The following is a 19,636-nucleotide window of genomic DNA, read 5'->3' on the forward strand; positions in this document are numbered from 1 at the left end:
ACTGGGAGAAGTGCCAAGCCCTGCATCTGGGGAGGAATGCATCTGTACAGACTGGAAACCAGCTGTCGGAGTAGCAGTGCTGCCAAAAAACACCTGGTTATTAAACTTCAGCCAGCAGTGCCCTCTTGTCATAAAGAAGGCAAACTGCAGATTGGGTTACACTAGGAGAAGTGTAAACAGCAGATTGAGAGGTTATTTTCTCCCCTTACTTGGAACTCATGACACTCCACCTAGAGTACTATGTCCACTTTTAGCCTCTTCTGTGTAAGAAGGATGCTAAGAAACATGACAGGGTCCCATGGAGGTCTACTGAGACGATTAGGGGCAGAATAGGCTAACGAAGCCTTAGTTACTCTGGCAAAGAGGAGGCTGATGGGTGACCTAATAGCTGCCCACAACTACTTGAAGAAGACTCATAAAAGTAAAGAAGCCAAACTCTTCTAAGTAGAAACAGATAGTATAACGAGGTGTGATGACCACAGTTTTAACTTTGGGGGACTGGACTAGATTACTTCAATTCAGATGACTCCGAAAGCATCAGGGATGACCTACAGATTAGGAAAACCCTGTTAATTAGGAGGGTAGTGCAGTACTGGAAGAGGTTATCTAGATTGATTAGGGAATCTCCTTCACTGAAGGTTTTGAAAACAAAGCCACAGCTGATTTGATCTATCGTTGGCAAAAGTCACGCTTCAAGTCAAAGGCTGGACTAAATGACTTCCAGAAGTCCCACGCAACCAGCATCTTTACTTCTACAATACTGCAGTAACAGTAATTCTTCATAATGCAGTATTTGCAAAAGAAAACAATTTACTCCATAAAACCAAACTATTTATATCACCGTGAGCTAACAACATTCCACAGAATAATGCTTTCTGTCACAAAAGGCTGTCACTGCAGCGATCTCAATCTCTAGCTTACATGGGTGCAAAGCATTCTAGTGAGCAGGCACTATCACTCAGTAAAAGAGTACGGGTTTGGGAGCTTGCTGATTAGTATTTTCAGTCACTCCTCTCTGCCAGCTTCCTATGGAATATTGCAGAAATTAAATTTATTTAAAACACAACTGCAAACAGTATGAAAGCAGAACAGCCACCTGTCCATCACAAAGGGAATAACCAGTTAGATAGAAGCATCCTATTTGGCAGAGTGAAATCAAAATGGGAACTTTCTATTCTATCTGTGCAGTCCTGCATCTAGGAAAGGTCTTGAATTCGAAAGACCTACCAACCCATGACCAAAAATGAATTATACAATCTAGGTAAGATGCTTAACCATTATGAACCCACATAGCAGCACAATGGCAGGAAGATAACTCAACTACTAAAGTTTGATATGTTAAAGTCTGCATGCTGACCAAAAAAGGGACAGTGAACTCACACAGCAAAAAGCATTTTCTTTGACTATTTATAATTCTTATCTCAATGGATCACTCATTCTTGACACTAGCTGTAAAGAACATAAGGGAAGAGTGAAATTTGAGGAAATTCATTACTTCCTTAAAAGTCTACTTTGTATCTTGGATGCCTTTTCTCTAATTCATGGTAACTTGCAGAAAAGTATGTGGCCTTCAAAAACAATCTTTCAAGATTTACAAGAGTTCTCCAATGTAAGTACAAAAAATATAAAAACACAGTAGCTTTTTTCCAGAGTACCCCTTTATCATCACAGTAATTTAATACAGCAGGGCAAACTCAGGATTCCCATACACTTGGTATGAATTTGAACAGGATTTCTCTAATTTTTGTTGCTAATATAATTGCTAAAGGAGAAAAAATGTTAGAAAAATCAGTATTTTCTGAAGTAGTAATTACTGCATCTTCCCTCAAGTCTGTTGAGTTTTAATAACAAATTATGTTAACTATGAAACTGAAAGAGTAAAACTTTCTTCTTGTCTATTAAGCAGAATTATATCACATATTCACCACATGCAAGTTGTAAACAAAGAGAAAGATTATACAAAATGTTAGACTTACGTTTTGTGCTTCTTTCAGGCTAAATCTTAACTTGGGTCGAAAGTAGCTTTTTGGCTTTCTTCTGGATTCATATACTGCTCTCTTGAAAATCATTACTGACATCTGACACAAAGGAAAAGGTAAGTAAATAACTGTGTTATGTGTTCTGTTCATAGAGATTGTAGCTACTCTACCTGTTCATAATGAATTGCAGAATAATACCTTTAGAGTGGCTTCTCTAAAAATCTTTTTTGTCTCTGAATCTTCCAGTGAAGAACTGATATTTTCTAATTGCTTCAGTTCATCAATTTTAATGAGACCACGGCGAGCAAATACCTGTCCAAAGTTTTTAAAAAGAAAAAAAAAAATACTATTTTTTCATATTCTGTATGAATATTCTATTTTAGAATCATATCATTCTTTAATTCAGACAACTGCAATGAAAGCCAGGTCATGAAAAACAATTGAAAAGGAAAAATAAAACCTTTGCAAAATACCTTTTGTATATATGCATAGGGGCTGGCCACTACTTAATGCTAGAGGTCTATGAAAATGATTCTATTACAAAGTACTATTGCATTTCACTTGGCATTGATTACTCATTTACATATGGAAAAACACCTCCACTTTGCAGTTAAATTTTGGAATATGCGCAGAACTCTAAATACATACGATCTGATAGTAAGAAGGAATTAAATAAAATCTATTTCCCATTTGATTGCATCTGAAATGCTACATATGGTAAATCAGAATACCTCTCCATAAATGCCGGCTTGACAATCAAAGTAACACTGAGAAACTGCAGTATATAGGGTGGCTCTCCACGTCAAATAATGTACAGATAGGAGTGGAACAGATGATTCCATACATATACTGGCCCACAGTAAGTATTCCAGAACCTGTATTGAAGAAACCCAGTTTTAAAATTAATGCATTTTAAACTATATAAATATACAAAGATTTATCCTCACCTGGTAGGATGAATTAAAAGAGGGAAAAAACATCACAGAAATTGTATTAATTTTTAACATGTTTTATTGACTAAAAAGCATTCCTTCTGCACATTGTTAGTTTTTTTCACATCTGAAACTGTGGTCAAGCATTATATTTTGGTGTCCAAGCTACCTTTAACCATTCCAGTTCACTATAGCTTTGCCACCAAACAAAGGTCCTGCTCTCCTCTCTCATCTGCTCTTATCTTGAGAGTTCTCCCTCTCCTTTGTGTCAGCTCTAGTGATCATTTTTTTCTAAGTTAGTTTTCAACTAGATCAGCAAACTTATTTGGGATGCAACAGAGTCTGCCTTCTTTGGTGATAGCCTGCACTAACATTAGTTTACAACCATGGAACTACACTATCAGCTCTTAATGTTAGGGCCAACATAGTCATTGTAGCAATCTAATTTTAAGAACTAGTCCTACTAAACTGATTGAACAATATCTTCCCCTTGTATTTTCTTTGGGTCAGCTGTTCTGAGTTACACAAAATATGCACAACCTTAGTCCTAAATTAGGTCAATATACAGATTTTCCTTTTGTCTGAATTAAAAGATTCTGAAATGCGTATGATCAATTCCTCTGCTTCCTGTGTAGTAAAAGCCTGAATATGTTAAAGGAGGTGCCAAATCACTTCCGATTTCAATAAAAGATGTTCAAAGGGAAAAAAATCTTTCCTGCTCAACGAACGATTAATATAACCAACAGAAAGAAAATATACTGGATCTAGGCTGAGCCAGACTCTGTTCAAGTTGTACAAGGGAAAATTAAAGCTAAGACAAACAAAAATTACATTCACAGTTAAAAAGAAAAAGGCTGGGGGAAAGGCCAGGTCATTTTTATCAAGTATTTACAACTAAAAACCTAGCCACCAGGTGTCAGTGCATTTCCACATTTTACAAAACAAAAGACCAATTCTTGGGATTTGATACAGTTGCACAAAAACAAAGCACCTAGAGCCCTCTGAAACAGTCTAAGATACCCAATCTCAAAGAACAGCAAGACATTATGCTGGGCTCCATTCCACAACTGAGGAAGGAGAAGAGTCATAAAGGCATAAGGCCTTAAAAATTGGCCATTTTGCAATCTAGACATTTTATTCCTGTGTGACAAATTGCTACCATTGGCAATGACAATGAAACAGACATGTCAGGGTACAGTGTTATGCAAAATACAGGAGCATTTTCCAATCTTCTGTAAATTTTTCAAAAGTTCCTATTTATTTTGTCATACCTTAGCAGACTGACCTCTCATCATCAAATGTCTGCATATGGTGTAAATACAAAGAGTACCTGCAAAAAGAAAATAAGTAAAAAACAGGTAAGTTCTATAATCCTACATGACATTTGTTACGCTAACCAAGTGAAACTTTTTCTTAATATCTGGGTTGTTATTTCCAGAGGCTGAAAAATAAACTAGCATTTTTTCTATAACTACTTTTAAGTTAGAGAAGATGAAGCCATTAAATTCTTGGGTGATATTAGCTTCAAAAATACCTACACAATGAAGTAGTATCATAAAAGAATGAAATCTTTATAAAGCACTATATCAAATTTTTACTAAATAACTGAGAGAGAAAACAAATCTTATTTTTATCCCCAAATGCCAGTGCCTCTAAAAAAATATTACCTCTTCTCACAGACCTTACCTTATGTGATTCTTTTAGTCAGTCACGGCACTGTCCTAGCAGACAACACCTCTATTATGTGATATTAAGTATGATAAGTGAAATGGAGAAAATTGATTGTGAATAGAATTTTCAAAAGCATCAAATTGACTTACAAATAAAATCCTGTCAAAATTTTACTTAATTCAGGCTATGTCACAAAATTGCTTTTCAAAAATCAGCCCTAGAGGTATAAAAGACATTGCAGTTCTTGTGGGGGGCAAGTCTATTCTTTTGTCTGTATGAATGTTCAGAAAGGGACACCTGTGGCAGCTGGAGGCATCATGTCAACTGTCATAGCTAGAAGGGTGTTATTATCCCAATAAGCAAGAATTGAGCAAGCATTAGGAAGATTTTTTTTTGTCAGTCAAATGTGTAATGAGGCACAAAATCTATTGCCACAAATTGCAGAAAAATGCTCAGGAACTGGGAAAAATCTGAATTATCGCCTAACATTTACTCCTAATAAGATTATTGGTTAGTTTTGGTAAAGACACCTGTCCCACACAGGTAGTAGAACTTAAGAAAGGCAGGTGAGTATATTTTAATTTTAATTCTTCTCCTATAGAAACTGACAAACAAAAACCGCCCTTCAAAAGTAGGGACTGGGGGCAACAGCAGTCCCAGAAAAACAAAAGATAAGAATTTTGACCAATTATAGCTCAAAGAAAGTAAATTTTCCAAAAGTAAATTTTTTAGAGTAGTCCTATTATTAACTCCAGCCTTGAAGATCATTTTAAAAAATACAAAGATGTAAGGTCATGGACAGACAATAATTTTCTACTTTTAGATCTGCAATCTCCTTTAAAAAAAAACATTAACACAAACATGTTATTGATTAAAAAATCTTAGGAGTTTTTTTTATCAGGATTTACTCAAAAAAAGCACTTATTATGCTGTTAGATTTCATTTTATTAGTATACTCTAACCACAGCTATGATGAAAAAGCTATTACTTTTACAACAGTCCATCTGAAAAAGGCACACTATGTAGAAACTTGAATTTTAAAATCCCTTATTTTAGGAAAAAAAAAAATTAAAAACCCTACTGCAATTGAAGGCAAACTAGAGATTTATTCATGACCCTTAGGTTGATCATAAAGAATATGCATAGAATTTCCCTCCACAGGTTTGCTTAGCAAAGAAATGTAAATGGAAAGCCTGAGGTACCATTGTAGATAAGCCAACACAAATTCTCCTGAGGTAGAGCCACTTGCATAGTGAGTCGTAACGAGGACAAGACACTGAAACAAGTCTGCAGGGACTCTTGATTCTGGAGGTTTCTGTCACTGCTGCACACCATCTGATAAATGCAAACATTCCTCTCTTGCAAAGCATGGAACTAAAACATATGGAAACATATGTAAAATTAATATCTATATAAAAAAATTGATGCATATATCTGTTTTTATACCAGCAAAGTACAACAAAATGGTGAGTATTAAAATACTGAGCATACCAGAAAAAAAATCAGTGTGACATTGAAATAAGAGAATATGGAGAAAGTGCTAGAGCTTTAAGGTTGCTGTACCATTAGCCTGAGTCAGTTTCCACTGTACCACAGGATGAAAATGCACCTAGTGCACTAGGGCTGCTGAAAGGGGCTGGAGAAAGGATAAATGAGGCACTAAACGGATATTTAAAGAATCTGGCTTTAACTCTTGGCTTCTCTAAAGATGTCCTCTGTAAATTAAGGCAAGTCTTAACTTTTCTGCACTTCTCCATAGTATATCAGATATCTTATTTCTCACCCTCATCTATTAGTTTTCTCTTCTACAGATGCATTATTCCTTCTTGTCCTTTAATACTTAACATAATGTGATCTCAGTCTTGGCTGGAGTACAGTATCATCTGAACAAACCAACGTGAGAAGATGAGCTAAGTGGGACACGGCCAGTCAGTAACTATCAACCCCTCAGAAGCCTACTAATCTGATAATATTTAACAATATTTTTTTTTGCAGTTAATTCACTGAAACTGGAAGTTCAAGCCCTGGAACTCCATTCCTGTGATTTCCTTAGTGTTACATTAAGAAAACCAGAAGCTAGCTGCAGAAACCTAGCAAAAAAAATCTACATGTAAAGCCTTTAGATGTAATCATTTGACACAATATCACTATCCATTTCTAATTGTAGAGACCATTGTCAAACTAGATTCCATATCTGAAATTTAGGGATATCTCAGTGTCTAAAGCCCAAGTTATAGAACCGGCGTTTTAGTATAGACTCATGATAACATCTGGCACTATGATTGGTTCAAAAGACAGACATATAGGAAACAGGAGAAACCATCTCTGGAACTTCAAATTTCTTTACAAAAGATAAAAAAAACCTAACCAAACCAAACCAAAACAACAACAACAAAAAAGGATTAACATAGGATTTGATCATATTCTCTCCAGGAAGCTGAACTATTTTTGAAAAACAAAAAATAGTATAGAGTGTTTCTTCTATCATGACATCTACTTCTAGCTTTTAAGCAAACTGTCTGCTTTTTCCTCCTCACTAAATATCTATTTACAACCTGTGACTAGAGGAATATGAATTTGATTAGCTTAATACACAGGAGATGCCTACAATTTCCTTTTGTTGTTCTTGATCACAGAATAAGTTGCATTACTTTATTTTGAAATATCCACTATGTACTGAAAATAGAGCTTCTCAGTGAAGAACTGCTTAAGATAAAATGTAACATGTTTTTAGCATTCCCCCTATACCTACTGAAACACTTCCGTCCATGGACAGCAACTGATAAATTGCAAGCCCATACCTCAATAACCAATTAACACAAAAGGATGCCAACATACTCTAGAGGTCATTTAGCTTCCCAGACCTTAGAGCACTTAAAAAACTATTCAGCATTCTGCCCCTTTTTTTCATAGTGAGCAAGTAAGCTAATGATAGTAATGCAATTATGATTTTTTACTATGTCATGAGCTTTTTTTACATGCAGTATTTTTGCACGTTTATGGTACAAATTACAGTGTTTTAATTCTCTTGCGCTCTGCCCAGTTCTTAGATCACATCGAACAGAAATTCCTACAACAATTGCAGGACAGTTATCACATTTCACCCATATCCTGATTCTGACAGTGGTTAATAGCAACCATTTCAGAGCAAAATCTGCTGCATTAAGTTACAGAATAACCTGTTTAGAGAAAATTGCCTTTTTAACATTAAGTTGATAGTGGTTGGCTTAAGCCACAAAGGCATAAGCACTTACATCCTCTCAACAATATCTATATTGACAAACTATTAAAGATTAGTTAATATTAATACTTAATTAATATGAAGTACATTTGTGAAGGATAAAATAGGCTAGTTATTTTGATTATGTGAATGTCTTTGACAAAAAAAAAAAAACAACCACCTACCGTAAGTGCTGCATTTTTGTCTCTGAAACCATTTGGAAAAAAGGTGGATTTAAATCGATGCACATCATCCATGATATCATCAAGGTTTACAGAAACAAACTGCTGAAGGTATCTTCCATAGCACTGTAGAAGTGCCAACTTATATTCCTGAAGAGCAAATAATGTTATTTTTATAGTTTCTATATTACATTTTTATTTCTATAAAACATGTTATTTTTTATTAGCTTTATGTAAAAAGGAAAGAGCAGCTACAAGTAAAATACTGAAGTTTCGTACAAACATTCAGCAATGTAATTTCTAATGTGGATGCCCTCAGCTTATGAAAGGTTGAAATACTTAAAAGAAGAGCTTGTGCTTTGGGAGTTTCTGTTTACTTTAATCATAAATATGACATATCAGAGAAAAATTGTAAAGTATGATCCTGAGCTAATGCAATAAACTCAAAGGGTTCCTGGAATGTCCCACAGCTTTGCAGCAGTAATGATAATAATACTACACTTCTGAGAGGAGTAATTCATAATGTAGAACATATGTATGTAGAACATGCACAGACATCATCACTTCCTCCTCCCCTGTTTTCCTGATGTCAAAGCCCTTTTTTCATAAAAGCAGAGAGGAAGAGAAGAGGAAGAATAAGATGCACTAAAAAAGAATGAAACAAACGACAACCAGAATTACATACGGCCAAGAAGTCAGCATTAATAGACCAGAAATTGCTACTGGGTCTTTTAAGAACTGTTAACAAACAGGATGTTGAGCTTTACGTGTCATTCCAAACAGCTCATTCCAAACAGTGGTCCAGCAGCACGTTGAACCACTCTAACATCATGCTGAGACTATGGTTCAGCTCTGACTCAGATGTGGAAGTGCCATTTACTGAATCACCTCCACCACTTCCTGCAGCAAAGATTATTTAGAGGTTTCTCTACCAACTTCACTAATTCTAGCACACACACACACCAGTCATGGTAAATTCTGGGGAGAAAAGTAACTAATTTGTATTCATAAAAATAATCCTTTAATATTTAATCACAGAAAATTCAAAAGTATTTCCTTGCACCCACTTTTTTCAGTATAAATTCCTATCACCATGGTAGCACTTACACTGAATTTTTAATCATCTGAGGAGTCTAACTCACATGGCCCTATTATCCTCTTTCCTGTATGAAAGCAACAGCCATACACAGAAACTTTTACTTTCCATCGACAGCTATGGGCAGTTGGTTACTTGTGTAATCTAATACATAGATTCAGGCTGTGGTAACTCTTAGAATCTGAAGTCATGGATCAGAATACCATTAACTTAGTTTCTAATATATAGCAAAAAAGTAATTTCTCTCTCAAACAGTTTAAAATATATGTATAAGAGCAGAGATAACAGGCCGATACAGGCAGAGAGGGAGGGGGAAAAGTGAGTCAGTGCTGATCAGTATGATGACTAATGGGCTAACTAATTTCCAGATATACCACATAATGAATTTAGGTGTGTCCTAAAAGATACATAACAGATGTATAATAGAAAGGAATCTAAAGTGAGAAGGCACTAAAAAATAGCAGGAGGACAGAAAGTTAAGTTAGTGCTCACCCACTGACTAATAATTTTCAATAATTTTAAAGACTATGCAATATTAAGTATTATGTAACATAAAGGTGCCTTAAAATTCAACTAGGAGTTTAATTTTTCAACTAGGAGTCAAGAGGGGTACTTATGGAACAGGGTCTACCCCATCTATCACAGAGCCTGGTGTTACACCACATTAATCTTTGCAGTAAGGCAATAAATTTGTAACTAACATCCATCATATTTTTTCTATTTTCTCCAGGGGAAAAAAATGATACAATGAAAACTAAGTTTGTAAAGTCAAAGAAATGTACTTAAAAATGGGAGTTCCAAAGAGAGCTCATTTCAAAGTTTTAGGCTGGCCAGCAAACCAGCTTTTTCTATGATGTTGCTAACTTTACCTTTACTGTAGAAAACCATGTTACACCAGAGAATTGAAGGTGCAAGATGAACACTTTACTCAGAATTCTAATTAATTTTAGGTAATCTAGGACCCATTCATTAAGCAGCTTGGACATAAGGACCAAATTACCACATCTGAGCTGTGCTATGGGAAGCCAATGTAAAGTACACAGAGCAGGGTTTGATGCTTTTGAAAGAACTTCTTACTGAGTACACTGTGAGAGCAGCAGTTCCCAAGTACTAAAAGCTTCATGCACTATTCCAAGCAATTCCTAGGGCCCAGAAGCTAAGAAAACTTGAGGAAAACATGAACATGGAAAAATGGTAAATGGAATTGTAAAGGCAATGAAGTGGCTATTAACAAATGCAGTTATTCAAGCTTCCTTAAGATTTTCTGTGAGTATTCCTAAACCTATACCATGAGGCTATACCTTCAATTCTAATGGCCCCACAGCCACGGACTCTTCTATATGCCTTCTTCAGCCTACCAGTGAGTGCTGAGTACTGCTGAAGTTCAGCTTCAGCTTGCTGCTCTTCATTCAGGAGGCAGGACACTTTTGTGGAATTCTTTAGGGCAGATGCAGTGAAGAATAGATAAAACTTTGTAATATCTGCATGATACTCATACCTTTGCCCAGTTCTGCGGAAAAGCTCACCTACTGGCCACATACGTATGCTTTCCATAAATAGCATAAATAGCATTTATCCTTACTGGATTCCATAAGCAGGCGATATAATAGTGGAAGAACAGTTTCACAGGATGTGTTCCTCCAAAAGATTGCTCCTCAAATTATCTTGATACATTTTATCTTGATACATTCTTCCTGGAAACCATGCTAAGGCACATGGAAAACAAGGAGGTGGTTGGTGACAGCTAACATGGCTTCACTAAGGGCAAATTGTGCCTGACAAATTTGGTGGCCTTCTAGGGCGGGGTTACAGTGTTGGTGGATGAAGGAAGAGCAACTGATGACATCTACCTGGACTAGTACAAAGGCATTTGGCGCTGTCCTGCATGACATCCTTGTCTCTAAATTGGAGAGACATGGATTTGATGGATAGACCACTCCGTGGATAAGGAATTGGCTGGATGGTCACACTCAAAGAGTTGTGGTCAACAGCTCAATGTTCAAGTGGAGACCAGTGACAAGTGACATTCCTCAGGGGTCAGTATTGGGACTGGTGCTGTTTAACACCTTTGTTGGCAACCTGGACAGTGGGATTGAGTGCACCCTCAGCAAGTTTGCTGACAACGCCAAGCTGTGTGGTGCGGTTGACACACTGGAGGAAAGGGATGCCATCCAGAGGAACCTTGACAGGCTTGAGAGGTGCACCCGAGTGAACCTCATGAAGTTCAACAAGGCCAAATGCAAGGTCCTGCACATGGGTCACAGCAATCCCAAGGATAAATACAGGCTGAGTGGAGATTGGATTTAGGGCAGCCCTGAGGAGGACTTGGGGGTGTTGGTTGATGAGAACCTCAACACGGCCCAGTAGTGTGCTCTTCCAGCCCAGAAAGCCAGCCATATCCTGGGCTGCATCAAAAGAAGCCTGGCCAGCAGGTCAAGGGAGGTGATTCTGCCCCTCTGCTCTGCTCTGGTGAGACCCCACCTGGAGTACTTCATTCAGCTCTCAGGCCCCAAAATAAGAAGGACAGGGACCTGTTGGAGCAAGTCCAAAGGAGGGCCATAAAGATGATCAGAGGGCTGGAGCACCTCTCCTGTGAAGACAGGCTGAAAGAGTTGGGGTTGTTCAGCCTGGAGAAGAGGAGGCTCTGCGGAGACCTTGCAGCAGCCTTCCAGTACCTGGAAGGGGGCTACACGAATGGCAGAGAGAGACTTTTTACAAGGGCATGTAATGACAGGACACTTGGCTTTAAAGTAAAAGAAAGATTTAGATTCAGTATAAGGAAGAATTTTTTTACAATGAGGGTGGTGAAACATTGGAACAGGTTGCCCAGAGAAGTTGTGAATGCCTCATCTCTGGAAGTGTTCAAGGCTTGGTTGGATGGGGCTTTGAGCAACCTGGTCCTAGTGAAAGGTGTCCATGCCCATGGCAGGGGACTGGGACTCGACAATCTTTAAGGTCCCTTCCAACTCAAACTATTCTATGATTTTATTATTTCAAATTATGCTCTCTTCTTTTCTAGGTGAAAAGATGGAATCTAATAGTGTTATATGCTGCAGAGAATGAAAAAGGGTGAATATGAGTAAAACTGGCATTTAACTGCTTTCCTAATGAAAAAGTCAATAGAGTGTTCTTAACAATCATTTTCAGTTTAAACACAATGTCAGTTATCTGTTTTTCTTTCTAGGGGCAGGAAGGGAGGAATTAAAATTTAATACTCCCATTCTGAAAAATATTCAAACTTGGTTTAATCTAATTTTTTATTCCCATTATGTTAAAAAATTAAGAAGTTACAGAAATCTTTTTAAAAGCATTGAAGAACTCTACTAATAAATTAGTTACTTTAACTTTTGTGCTATAAATAAATTTTTTTCTATTATAATCAACTTTTTAGAAGACTAATATAAAAATTCTGTGCCTGAAATAGCCCTGAAAGACTGAAGAACATAGCTAAACTGTATACTTGACTGTCTCGTAAGACAGACACACTAAATAGCCAGAGTTTTAAACTAGGAAAGTATTATTGACCAAATAAATATCTTTTAATATGTTCCTGGCAAAAAGTAGAAAAGTCCACTGAGAGATCATAACAAACACAAAATCACACTAAGCACATAGCCTCTATTTAGGAACTGTCCCTTACTCTAAATTATGCTAGTTTTCTAAAATCTTTAAGTGTATTCTCTAAAGCAACTTCTCAAGTACTGAATCTTTATAATAAATTAACCTATAACTCTGTAATCCTTCAGTATTTCTTCTTCATAACTGTATCACTCAGGACCACATACCCTTCTTCAATCCTAAAACGAATGACTTGCAACTATCTTTCAACTGTACATCTTTGAGACACTTCTGAGTGCTGTGTAGTAATTGCCCCTGAAAGCCCCAGATTTTACGACATGATCTTCTGACACAGATATCACTGAGGTAGTGAGTGGCATGCCTTTGAGGATTTTTTTCCTAGCAAACACAAAGGACAAATATTATGTAAGAATATAACGTAAAACCAGCCTTACTGGGTCAGACCAATAGTCACTAGCCTGGTATGCCATCTCCCACAGGAGCCAGTAACAGGCGACTAGGTAAGAATATAGAGTTATCATGTAGTGAAACATCCCCCTCCGAATACCCTCAAAGTCTTCAACAATCTACCTCCTGAATTTTTTTTAGTTGTGATTTACCTTTTTTGAGGAGACCAGAAGTGCACACAGAACGCAAGATGCAGGAGCACCATCAATACATATAGTTGTAAAACATGTAACTGCACTCTGTTTTTTATTTTCTGCTCCCTTCCTGACAATTCTTTACAGTCACTTTTGGTTAACTGAGTCCTGAGTTGACATTTCAGTGGAACAAACCAACACTGCTCCATCACTGCCAATTTGTACTAAAGCAGTGTCTACAGGCTCAGTCAGATATTGTACTCTACTGTGTTAAAACTTCAAACAAATATTGAAGAAAGATTTTGGGGTGTTTAAAAAGGCAACAGGTGCATAGGAAATACATATCTAGAAAATATACCAAAAAATTAATTTTACAATAATAAGCAAGAGATACAAATCACCAACTCTCATTGGAATTATTTTGTAAAAAATTTTGCTACTTTCTAAATAGCTTCCAGTAAAACGTGATTAAAAATTAAAGTAGTACAGAAACATAATGAAACAAAGACTGTGACTGAGCCTCTTCTGTTTTCATATGACTTACTTTGATCTGAGCGAGACAATCACCAACTTTCAAAAGTTTTTCATTGTAATACCACTCTGGCAGTCGAGGCTTATATCTGATCCAAATATTAAACAAAGTGTTTGCTCTAAAAAAAAAAAACCCAGGAGAAAATGTTTCAGATTAAACTGGCAGAGACCTGTCATAACAAGTAAACAAATCAGGGAAACTTCAAATTATGAAAACCCCTTTCTTCCAAATCTATCTGAACATCTATGTATTTCAAAACAAGCGCTTATTAAAACTGGATTTAAAAAGCAGCCGAGGACGTTTTTGGGTTTCATTTCTGTCACATTTTTATCACACATTTAAAATATGATGACTTTTCTCCTGTGTAAATTCTTATTTAATTGTCTTAGTATTAATCCCTTTGCACTGTTCAAATATGGTCACAAGTGGAAAATCTGTCCCACCTTTTAGCTAATGAGTTAATGAGAGGTTCTGTTTGAAGAAACAATTTGATATTTTAGAGATACTCAATGGATTACAGCTCACAGCAGTTATTGGATTGGAAACGACAAATGCTAAGAGCAGGAAAAAAGATCCCAAAATAACAGTGCATGTCACATAGCAGAAAACTTCGAAACTGGTAGCCATGGAATAAACCATAGAGCTATAGAGTATATAGAGCTGTGGTATCTAGAGCTTTAGAGCTCATGGTATATAGAGCTATACCACAAACCACAAAAGAAGAAAGTCATTAGAAAGCCTCTAGGATGAACCACATTTGGCATGAAATGTTCAGGAATTTTAAATCGTAAAGGGTAGGATTCAGAGGGAAGCAAATGAGACATTTGGTAAAATAGAAAAGATTTTATGGCAAAAGTTGCAGTGCTATTCTGTTGCCTCTGCCTGTTATTCTAGCCACAGTTGTCATCAAGGATGACTTTGTGTAACAAATTACTTACTTGGCTGAGCCAGCAAGCCTCCCATAAATGGTAGCTGGCTCTAAGCAGTTTGTCTCCTCTACAGAGGAACCGACTACACCACGCCAGTATTATAGTCCCTACTGACGGCTGTCTGCTGGGTTAGCGCCTTGACATGTACAACTTTCCCACCCTACTTCCTTACAAAAGCTATAACTTGTAACTTCCTTATAAAAGCTATATTCAAACAGGAAAACAATAATTGATCAGACACAATGACAATAAACACGGGGATTTTTCAGAAAAGAATCCTGTTACTGAATTATTAATAGTACTGACAGTGTTCACAGTGCCAGGCACCTCTTGCATATATTCTCTTAACAAAACACTTGCACAGAAACCTCGGCAAAGAGTGCCTTGTGAAACCACAACAGCTAAACTATTCATAGATAGCAATTTACGAGGAAGGAAGACAATTGAAGAGAGAGGAATTAATGTTTGAAAATAACCTTCTAGCTGAATTCTCACATGTAAATCTTGTGCTAACTGGTGTGAGGTACCTGGAATTTTTCAACCTCTTAAGACAGTGATGGTAGATTAGAATGCAAGACATTTTCTTAAGCTGTTTTCTGACATTCAGGAACTTGGAATACATTCTCACAGTCTCCCAGACAGTTCTTCATTTCAGCTTATAAGAAGATTCCCAATAAAAAAGCACAATAAGTAACATCATTTCTTCCACACAGAAAGATGCAAGCCACCTTCACACTTCAAGGTGAAACAGATGGCTGCATGAGAAACCTGTCAAAATGATCTTTACACCAGAGAATTACAATCAAAATTTTTTTTTCTAAAAGTATCATCTTGGCACAATTCTCAGTTCTGAAAGTAAACAGCAAAGAAATAAGTAGGACATTCTAGAGGTGTATCCTAAAGGAAAAATGCAGTAACAGCACAAACTAGGCCAAAAGCAACAATCTGAATAAAATGTTCTAAGGCATTATGTTTTTAAAGGAAACCATAGCCTAGCTTAATGAAGAGCAGGTTCTAAATGGGGAATGAGGCCCTCCTGGCCCTTCCTTAAGCAATTAACAGTCTAGGTGGCTCCTGATTTCTTATACTGAGAGAAGTATCCCACTCTAGTTAGTAGGGATAAATCTGCAAAGCAGCGCAAAGCAAAGGAATCTGTCAGGCACTCGAGCAGAGTTCCCTTGGACCATCAATGGAAGAAGCTTAGGAAAAGACTTTCAGAGTCCAAGAGACTTGATGGATACTACTGGGGGGGAGGGATAAAGGGAGACAAAAACCAGGTAATTATCAGGTTGTAAGGCTGTAAAGTAACTGATAGTAAGAATAAAGCAGATAAAGCTCTGGAAGGTGAGACTAATAAACTTTAAGACTGATCAGCTGGCAAGTCCCCAGTGAAGGCCATCTTTGTTTTTGGTTTTGAATGCTCATATTAATACTTACTTAGATGTAATAAATGAGTAACAAAACTGTAATGAACTAGTTTAGTAAAGTAGTGACAAATCTGACTAGATTTTCAACTTCAATAGGAAGATTAAGGTAAACTCTATCTGCTAAAATGCCATGACTAACTACAAGTGAGTTCATGACACAGGAATGTTTCTTTGACACAGATAAAGGAGGAGAAAGAGCTACTTCCCAAACAGCTCATCAGCCTTTCCTTTAAACAGGCTGTAGGACAGCAGAATAACAAGTTAAGCGAGTAAAGTCTTAAAAAATACCGGGCTGTCAGAGCTCGGAGGTGAAGTTTCTTCATTTCCAACCACCCTGTGAATAATAAAAAAAAATTCCTTAACGTCAACCCATAAGAGTGTGCACAGGGTAAGGCCCACATGGCTATACTTTTGGGCCAAAAGTCTTTACTACAGGTAGTAAACGATTCTCTGATACTGATCAAAAGATGACTTATTAAATAAGGGTGGTTAAACCACATTACGTGAGATAAAATCAGTAGTTCAAGGTAATCCTTTCATGGCCCCGTTGCCAAGGGAAATTGGGTAAAACAACTTCTCATTTAGTTGAAGGAAAAATACTTTTGATTGTTACTTCTTCTGATTGAAAACATTTGTGATTCCAGTACAGGGCAGGTCCTCAGCAATTTTTGTTTCTTACATTAGAATGTTCTAAGTGCCTAAATTACAGCCTTGCTGTTGACTTGTCAATACCAAAGGCTGACAGCACTGGAGGAATGAAGCTGACAATTTTATTTTCCTAAACTGAACTTACTTGCCACGCAGAAGCTGGTTTTCTTGTTCCTCAATAACAAGAACACTTTGACCTCAACCCATGCCAGGAAAAGTAGCCTGACAAATGACACAGAAAGTAGTCTTTTGAGCATTTAGGAAAGTGTCTGTTACAGCCATTACCTTCAGAAATTCTTAGGAACCACTAGACTAAGGCTGGTTCTGCAAGCAGCACATGCTCCAATTTTGAGTTATCAAACAATGAGGGGCAGGGGAGAAACAACCCTGAAATTTCATAATCACAAATAAATATCCATGATTTTGCTAGCTGCCTGAACATATGCTAACAATCAGAATTCCAGTCTTCTACCTCTCTACTGCCCCTACACAAATGAAGAATGCCGGAGGATGCAGAGCTATTGGGAGCTTCATGTTACACTATGTTCTCAATGGAGTTTTGGTATGGATTATCACTGCCAGTGACTTCTGGGATCAAGAACCAGGTAGCATTTGTTCTCACCTCCATGATGAATGCTGCAGAATTCTTTGGATGAGAAAATGCTCTCATGCCAATTGAGTTACGTGTGGACATGAGTCACGTACAAAATACCAGTTTGAAAAAGACAGAGCCTACTCAGGTCAAAATATTCCACAGGGTAAAGAAAGGCTTGGAGACATTGTTCATAAAAACTGATAACTGGGCACGACATTTGCAAACAGATCAGATTCAGCATGCCCAACTCCCAACCAGAAGGTACAATGTATGTATAGAAAATACAACTAATATGTTCATCATCAGCAATTTTGGTGGTGTCTGAAGCAGCTGAGTGGCATTCCTTCCTCTAAGGGGCCTAGAGGGGATAGCTTTCATAGTAAGAATAGAGATCAGCTAAAGCAAAAAAAAGGCCAAAGCTATAAATGAAAGGCTTAAAAATAGCAAAGCACTGAAATCAGCTGCTGAAGCAATACAAAAAGCCAACATACTGAGATTCAAAACACTAGAGACAAAAGCCTGGAGACTGATACCTGTATGATAGATATAGGCCTAGACCTAAAGATGGACACGCTGCATGAACAAATCCAGATGGCTTAGAAAAGGAAAGGTCTCCAGTGCAGACAAATGCCAGGCTGCAGAATCTGAGTACCTCCTGAAAATGTGTGCAGCTCCTTTAGAGAAGGGTCATTTATAGACTACATCTAGGAAAGTACTGAGTTAAATGCATAAGGGTAGAAGCTGCAGGTAAGCCATAAGTTAACCACCCTGAAACCTAATTCCTGTGCTGTTTTTGAATGAAATACTGATAACCTGAGAAACCTTTGGGTTTTTACGTTAGAGGCCTGTGAATTTAGAATAGAACACTGCTCAGATTATAACAATAGAAAATCAACCATGTACCTTAAAAGAAGCAGTTGATATTTCATCTCATAATGTATTTAAATGCAGTGGGGAAAGCTACATGAGAAATGCAGTCTGTAATAGACATATGCATGCACTACGAATCATACGCTGATACCAGTTGCTCTATCTTAACTGCATTACAAAATCTAGATTTATGCATACCCACAGATATGCATGTATGGGAGCAAACAAATACGCACAATTATAGTTGCCATATGCTCCGCCTGCATCTATATGTATAAAAATATACCAACGTAGACATAGACGTATGCACAAAAAGAGCTGTGTGGTGTTATCCTCATGTAGCCCTACTGCGAGCGCATCTTTTAGAGGCACGTACGTGCCCACACGCGTTCACCCTCGCACGCAGCAGCACTTGCTGGTGGGCTGCCAGTTGCTCCAGCACTGTGGAGGGATTTTCCTACCAGGAAGCTCAGGCAGCTCGGATACAACCAACAGTGGTGCTGCCAACTTCCACAACACCTTGTGCTTTTTCCCTAAAGCGTTAACTTCTAGGAAGTGCTGAAAAAGGAGGTCTTCAGTTTTTTGGGGGGTTAATTTAGAGAGAGAGGGGAAAAAAAAGGGAAGGCGGATGGCTGGTGTTCTGGCACGCGGCTGGAGATGCTGACGCAGGAGAACAACCTCCCCACTACCTCCCGGGCCAGGGGCAGCGGGAGGGAAGGCGCTCCCCGGATGCGGGGAAGGAGGGAAGGGGCGGCGGCGGGGCCCGGCGGGCCGGGAAGGGCAGGCCGAGGCGGGGAAAGCCCCAGTGAGGCGGCCGAGGGGAAGGGGCTGGAGAGGGAGGCGGGGGTGGGGTGAGGGAGGCGGGGGTGGGGTGGGGGAGGCGGGGGTGGGGTGGGGGAGGCGGGGGCCGGCGGGAATGGCAAGGGCTGCCGGAGCGAGCGGCGACGCGGGGACGACAAGGGGGGGCGACGACAAGGAGAAGGGGGCGCAGCCCCTACCCGCGGCGGTGCAGGTCGTGCTGCTGCGGCCCGGCCGCGCCCGCCAGCCGCCGTAGAGAGTCCAGGACGTCCCGCAGCTCGGCCTCGAAGCTGTCTACCACCGGGTTCCCCGGCGCCACCGCTCCAAAGAAAGCGGCCGGCTGGGGGTTCGGGACTGAGGCGAGGAGCGGCGGCACGGCGAGCTCCGCCATGCTCCGGTCCGGCCACGGCGGGAACGCGCCGGCGTCGCCCGGCAACGGCCTCGGGCAACGGCCGCGGTCCCGCCGCGCGGGGCGACCCTGAGGGCCCCGGGGCCCGGCCGCGGCGCCCACAGCTCCCCGCTAAACCCCCGCTCCGGGAGGGGCGGCGGAGGGATGAAATCTGCCTTGGCCCCCTTCGGAGGGCTCTTCGGCTCGGT

General features: G+C 38.9%; 1 protein-coding gene across 1 annotated transcript in view; it reads right to left on the bottom strand.

Moving 5' to 3' along the window:
* The window catches only part of CFAP54 (cilia and flagella associated protein 54), a 118,953-nt gene extending 99,523 nt beyond the window's left edge, over positions 1 to 19,430 (bottom strand). Inside the window, 8 exon segments of the mRNA XM_075090088.1 lie at positions 1,977 to 2,078; positions 2,178 to 2,291; positions 2,711 to 2,854; positions 4,183 to 4,241; positions 5,785 to 5,956; positions 7,988 to 8,134; positions 13,785 to 13,890; positions 19,240 to 19,430. Coding sequence (XP_074946189.1) covers positions 1,977 to 2,078; positions 2,178 to 2,291; positions 2,711 to 2,854; positions 4,183 to 4,241; positions 5,785 to 5,956; positions 7,988 to 8,134; positions 13,785 to 13,890; positions 19,240 to 19,430 — 1,035 coding nt within the window.
* Positions 19,431 to 19,636: the final 206 nt, after the last annotated feature.

This window comes from Phalacrocorax aristotelis, chromosome 1, assembly GCF_949628215.1.
Source record: "Phalacrocorax aristotelis chromosome 1, bGulAri2.1, whole genome shotgun sequence".
Taxonomy (NCBI): domain Eukaryota; kingdom Metazoa; phylum Chordata; class Aves; order Suliformes; family Phalacrocoracidae; genus Phalacrocorax; species Phalacrocorax aristotelis.